We start from the raw sequence: 6940 nt of genomic DNA on the forward strand, positions 1-6940 counted from the left end.
TGGATGGATGGAGGGATGGGTGTATATGGGGAGCAGTGTGTAGGGGCTGGAGGGATAGGTGGATGGAGGAGGGATGGACAGATGGAGGGATGGATGGATTGGTAGGTGAGTGGATGGATGGATGAAGGGAGGGATAGTAGAAGGTGAGTGGGTGCACAAAAAGGTAGAAGACGGATGGATGGATGAAGAGTTGGTAGATGGATGAAGGGGCGGTAGGTAGATGGGTGGACGGACAGATGGATGAAAGTGCAGGTGGGTGGATGGAGGAATGGGTAGTGGGTGTTTGGATGGATGGAGGGATAGTAGACAGGTAGGTGGATGGATGGGTGGATGGATGGATGGACGGATAGTGGGTAGACGGATGGATGGATGAAGAGATAGACAGGTAGGTGGATGAATGGATGGAGGGATAGTGTGTAGATGGAGGGAGGGAGGGATAGTAGACAGGTAGGTGAGTGGATGGAGGGAGGGATAGTGGGTAGATGGAGGGAGGGAGGGATAGTAGACAGGTAGGTGAGTGGATGGAGGGAGGGATAGTGGGTAGATGGATGGATGGAGGGATAGTAGACACGTAAGTGGATGGATGGAGGGAGGGAGGCAGGGATAGTAGACAGGTAGGTGAGTGGATGGAGGGAGGGATAGTGGGTAGATGGATGGATGGAGGGATAGTAGACAGGTAAGTGTGTGGACGGAGGGAGGGATAGTGGGTAGGTGAATGGATGGATGGAGGGATAGTAGACACGTAAGTGGAGGGAGGGAGGGAGGGATAGTGGGTAGACGGATGGATGGATGAAGCATTGGTAGACAGATGGAGTAGTAGATGTATGGGCAGACGGACAGAAGGGTGAGGGTGCAGGTGGGTGGGTGAATAGTGCATAGATGGAGGGAGGGAGGGATAGTGGGTAGACGAATGGATGGACGGATGGAGGGATAATGCACAGATGAAGGGAGGTAGGGAGGGAGAGATAGTAGACACGTAGGTGGGTGGATGGATGGATGGGTGGATGAATAGATGGAGGGATAGTGGGTAGACGAATGGAGGGAGGGAGGGATATTAGACATGCAGGTGGGTGGATGGATGGAGGGAGGGATAGTGAGTAGATGAAGGGATGGAGGGAGGGAGGGAGGGATAGTGAGTAGACGGATGGATGGATGAAGGGTTGCTAGATGGATGGAGTAGTAGATGTATGGACAGACGGACAGAAGGGTGAAGGTGCAGGTGGGTGAATGGAGGGATGGAGGGATAGTGCATAGATGAAGGGATGGAGGGAGGGAGGGATAGTGAGTAGATGAAGGGATGGTGGGAGGGAGGGAGGGATAGTGAGTAGACGGATGGATGGATGAAGGGTTGCTAGACGGATGGGGTAGTAGATGTATGGACAGACGGACAGAAGGGTGAAGGTGCAGGTGGGTGGGTGGAGGGATGGAGGGATAGTGAGTAGATGAAGGGAGGGATGGAGGGATAGTGAGTAGACGGATGGATGGATGAAGGGTTGCTAGACGGACGGAGTAGTAGATGTGTGGTGCACAGACAGACGGGTGAAGGTGCAGGTGGGTGGGTGGAGGGATGGAGAGGGAAGTAGATGAGGAGCCTGGTTTACGGCGGGAACAGCTGCCTGCCCGGCCCTCTGGGGGACCCCCCAGCGCCGTGCCCTGCCCCCTCTGAGCCCGCCTCTCTGCCCCGCAGTTCCGTAACTGCATAATGCAGCTGTTTGGGAAGAAAGTGGACGACGGTTCGGAGCTCTCCTCCACCTCCCGCACTGAGGTCTCCTCCGTCTCCAACTCCTCTGTGTCGCCGGCATAGGAGGGACCCCCATGGGCCGACAGACAGATGGATGGACGGCTGGGACTCTTCCCCACTCCCTGCCTGCCCCCCACGCAGTATGGATCCCTCTTGAGCATACGAAGTTCTGTCTTTTCTCCCCACTTTGCCATGCCTCCTCTGGAGACTTGGCTCCACTCCCCCACAGGGGACAGGGCCCTTCCCTTTCCGTCCAGCAGGGGCCCGGAGAGTTTAGCTTTTGTAAAGCAACAGCCCCATCTCCCCACAAGAGCTGCCTGGGCTCCGCCCCATCACGGTTCTCTGTCACTCCGCCCCTCAAGCACAAGTCATTGCTCTACTGGAAAGGGAACATGAGCTGTTCTGGGAGTGTTTGGGTCCACCCCAGAGGTGGCTGCAGCCCAGTGGGGCTGGCTGGGTGGGGACAGGTCACTTTGCCCCAGAGGTGGCTGCATGCCAGTGGGGCTGGTTGGGTGGGGCAGGCCCCGCTGCCCGAGGTGGCCGCATGTCAGCAGGGCCAGGAGTGTAGGGTGATGCTGCTCTGCCCCAGAGGTGGCTGCACCTGAGCAGAGCGATAGAGAATCTGCTCCTCTCACGTTCCACCCCGAGGCTGGCCATGCCCCAGCCCTGGCCAGCCCCCCTGTAAATAGTGTTTGATAAGGAGCCTCGCTAGGACCACAGGGACAGAGACAGGACAAATGCCCAGCCAGGCGCCACCCCCTCGGTGCCCCGGGGCTGGCGCCACGGCCGGCCTGTACCGTAGCCAATAAAGGTTTGTAACTTCTGTACCTAGCTCTGGTGCTGCGGGGGGCCAGGAATCAGGGGGATCTGTCTTCAGTAGCAGGAGCAGCTGGGATTCTGGGGGTGGATGGAGGGAGGGGTAGTGGGTAGATGGATGGAGCGTCCGTGAGGCAGGGGGGTGCCCCGTTCACAACACATGGGGAGCTGAGATTGCCACGGCTAACGGCACCTGCCCCCACACTGTCCCACAATGCATCCTGCCACGGCTGACGCCCACTGACTCGCACCGTCCCACAATGCACTCTGCCACAGCTAACAGCACCTGCCCCGACACCATCCCACGATGCACCCTGCCATGGCTAATGGCACCTGCTCCCATACCGTCCCACGATTCACCCTGCCACGACTAATGCCCACTTCTCCGCACTGTCCCATGATGCACCCTGCTACGGCTAACAGCACCTGCCCCGACACCATCCCACGATGCACCCTGCCACGGCTAACGGCACCTGCCCCCACACCATCCCACAATGCACCCTGCCATGGCTAATGGCACCTGCTCCCACACCGTCCCACGATGCACCGTGCCACGGCTAATGCCCACTGACCCGCACCTTCCCACGATTCACCCTGCCACGGCTAACGCCCACTCCCCCACACTGTCCCATGATGCACCCTGCCACGGCTAACACTCAGTTCCCAGAACCTTCCCACAATGCACCCTGCCATGGCTAACACCCACTGACCTGCACCGTCCCACAATGCACCCTGCCACAGCTAATGCTCAGTTCCCAGAACCTTCCCACAATGTACCCTGCCACGGCTAACGCCCACTGACCCACACCATCCCACAATTCACCCTGCCATGGCTAAAACCCACTGACCCGCACCATCCCACGATGCACCCTGCCACGGCTAATGCCCAGTTCCCAGAACCTTCCCACGATGCACCCTGCCACGGCTAACACCCACTCCCCCGCACTGTCCCACAATGCACCCTGCCACAGCTAGCACCCACTGACCCGCACCATCCCACGATGCACCCTGCCACAGCTAATGCCCAGTTCCAGAAGCTTCCCACAATGCACCCTGCCACAGCTAACACCCACTGACCCGCACCATCCCACAATGCACCCTGCCACAGCTAATGCCCGGTTCCCAGAACCTTCCCACGACTAACGCTCACTGACCAGCACTGTCCCACAATGCACCCTGTGTGACGATGTGGTTCTGGCGGGACCCAACTGAGAGTGCCAAATCAGGACCAATTGCTCAAACAGGGCAGTCACAGCCCTAGGCTGGGGTTTCTCCACCTCTAAGGCAAACCAAACACAAGCCAACAACAGACTCGGTGTCACCGCCACGGCAACCCAAGCACACAAACATTCCCTTAACACCCAGCGCCCAGTAGCACCACACCCTCCTGGGAGAACGGTTATGAAAACAAACAACCCCATACAAAAAGGTTCCTCGATCCAAAAACAAACCCCAGACCCAGTCAATAGTATAGAGAAAAAATAAGGATGAACACAGAGTAGGCATGTCAGATCATATATCAACGGGCAACACCCACAAGAGGGGACCTGTTACGGGTAGAGACAATAGTCAAACAATCTAAGCCAGCGGTACGGGGGGCAAGTAAAGTATATGTAACATGGATTCATCGCCCAATGTACACAGTTTATAGAAGCAGCCCGGAAGGGACAGGACCCGCAGGGATCCAGATACGGTGGTATCAGATATACACATCAGATCGTCACACACCATGATACCTCCTAGAACTAAAATCTAGTTCATAAAGGAACTGGCAAACTAGAATGTAAGCGAATCAAGCATCACAGTAGATGGAAAGCCTTATCAGAGCTTGTACAGAGACGAAGTAACGCCAAGTTAAATGAGGTGAACATCCCCCCGACGGAAGGGACACACCTAACATGTGCAGACATCAGTTGTAGCAAATCCAACCAGAAGAAAAGCAAGATGAAGAACAAAATGAGATAGCCCATTGCCTTAAAAGACATCCAGGTTAAAAGAACCTCTGATTCCACTGGAGAAAGTATACAGCAAAAAATGAGTATGCAGTCACATCCATCCCACTCCATGAAAGTCACAGGCGAAGCCAACTTCTCATCAGATGGTCAATTGTGTAAGTATGCCGTAAAGGACCACAAGCACTAAGCAACAGCTAACACCAACCTTCGGAACTTTCCTGTAACACAGACAAAGTTGAAAATACAAAGACATAAACATACCAGCCAATACATAACATCAACACAAAAATGGTAACAGAACACACAACAGCACAAATCCTAACCACAACCCACAACCTGCTCTATAACCCCTTACTGACCCAACCTTACTAGATATGGTCCACTACATACCTGTTGCAACCATGTTCTTAATGTCCCAGTTATATCAATAATGTCACACCCACCAACGCAAAAAATGAGCAGAAGGAACACAGACACACGACTCCACCCAAAACTCCCATATCCCTGGTCGACACCAGCCCGGTTGGGCAGAGCCGACCATGTACAACAGAAATGTTTTACCAAACTCATGTTCAATAACATGACTAAATCTCTTTACAAACTCAAGGTAAAACTTAGTTTGAACAACAGTGGATTGGATCTGCTCTTGCAGCAGGATTCCTGTATGTCTCATACGCTCTTGCCAAGAGCTAAACAAACTAGTTATTTTATCTACACAAGCTTTGGCAAATGTTTGGAACCCAACTAACATTAAATCAACATAGATACTAATGTTGTTTACAGTGTAGGAACCATGGCATTTAGCCATGCAATCCGTACGGTAGTGTGCCTCAGTTTCCCCTTTCCTAGTGCACATCAGCTCTGGAATGTCTTTTCCCCTGTGAAAAGCTTCCATACTGTTTACAGGCATTAACTGTGAAACATTAGCATAGCAAGGCCTTTTAACATGAAGTGTGTTCTCATGTGCTGCTTTCAACACGTTTAAGGGACTCTCCATAGGACTGGGCACATTGTACATCCTTACAGTTCTTGGTAACAGCAACACATTAGTTACAAAAATCACCATTAGCAACAACAACAAATTGATTGCAAGTGTCCATCTACAATCCTGTCTGTCATGCCAGACCCTTGGATTAATACCACTGGAGTTTGGGCATTTTAGGGTTAACATTTGGCTTCCCTTTGGAAAATTCAGTTTTCTCTCTTCTCCTTGTCCTGCAGGATCAAACCCTGATTCCTCTTGCTTAACCAAATTCACTGGGTGGGCTCTCTGTGCTAACAGGTGTTAGCAAGTCTTTCTTCTCCCAGCCAGCCAGGTAATTTGCATTAACACAGACACTATCTTTTAACTTCTTAGCTGCTGCCAATCCAATGTTGGGCTCTGTTTTACAGAGACACCACACAAATCCAAAGGGTTGGAGGGTGAGAGTTTGCTTGCTTTTCCCTGCCTCCTCGAGCTTTCAGCCATAAAACCATTTAGCTCTGAAACGCCAGCAACCAAATCTGTCCTTAGATCCTGAAGCACAGACTGCTCACTCACAGAACTAGCATGGAGACAGTCCTGTCCCACCACCATTGTTTTTCCCACAAGCTGGCCACACACAGCCACTCGATTACAGGGCTGCTTACGTTTCTTAACAGCTTCTACTCTATCTGAGACCTTTTCAAAGCTACCCCCACTGGATCCATTCACAACAGAAAATTTCTGGCTGTTAGGCACTGAGACTTTCTTGATTAAATCACTTACACACCCTTCAGTTGCAGCAAACTGCTTGCACAGATTACTCTGAGGATTCCTTTTCCCATGAGATTTTTTAAACAGCAATTCATTCCTCTCAGAAATTCTGCCCTTACCCTCTTCATCTAGAGCTTGCTCTAAAGGAACACTTCCTTGAGCCACAACAGACTCTTTCTGCGTTCTGCTCACATCCAGAATTACTTCTGGCCCATCAGGCAGATTCCTACACAATTCCCTTTCAGGCTAACTCAGACTTTCTAGAAAACAGGCTAGAAGCCTTTTCCTCCCCTTGGCCATGAACGGGTTCAGAAATCTTTTCCTTCTTGCTACAAGTTGTCAAACTGTTAGTAGGTAACACAATTAAATCACCTTTTTGCTCTCCTTGTGCCCTGGCTAGGGTATCACCCTGCTCAGACAGAGCTGCTACACCCTTTTCCAACCACACATTAGCAATTGGCAAACTACAAGCACCAGAACTGTCCGATCTCTGGGATTTTGCTATGACACTAACTGGATGCAACCTAGTCACAGTGCCATTTTCCCCAGCAGACCCAAACTTAGGACCATTCCCTTCCTGGGCTTTAGATGAATCCAGAACCAACTCTGAGACAACTGCATCACCCTCAACCATCACAGGCTGAAAGGCACCTTCTGTCTGCTCCACAGACACAGAAGAGACGGAGACACATT

At 52.2% G+C, this 6940-nt stretch overlaps 1 protein-coding gene and 1 long non-coding RNA gene across 2 annotated transcripts in view; one reads left to right on the forward strand and one right to left on the reverse strand.

Annotated features, from left to right (window-relative positions):
* The window catches only part of LOC116823159 (red-sensitive opsin-like), a 10681-nt gene extending 8120 nt beyond the window's left edge, over nucleotides 1-2561 (forward strand). The window contains exon 4 of the mRNA XM_075070576.1: nucleotides 1688-2561. Coding sequence (XP_074926677.1) covers nucleotides 1688-1804 — 117 coding nt within the window. The 3' untranslated portion in view covers nucleotides 1805-2561. The remainder of the gene's footprint in view (nucleotides 1-1687) is intronic.
* Nucleotides 1-6940, reverse strand: part of LOC142047515 (uncharacterized) — a 329291-nt gene that overhangs the window by 28273 nt on the left and 294078 nt on the right. The window lies entirely within an intron of this gene.

Source organism: Chelonoidis abingdonii, chromosome 11, assembly GCF_003597395.2.
Source record: "Chelonoidis abingdonii isolate Lonesome George chromosome 11, CheloAbing_2.0, whole genome shotgun sequence".
Taxonomy (NCBI): Eukaryota; Metazoa; Chordata; order Testudines; family Testudinidae; genus Chelonoidis; species Chelonoidis abingdonii.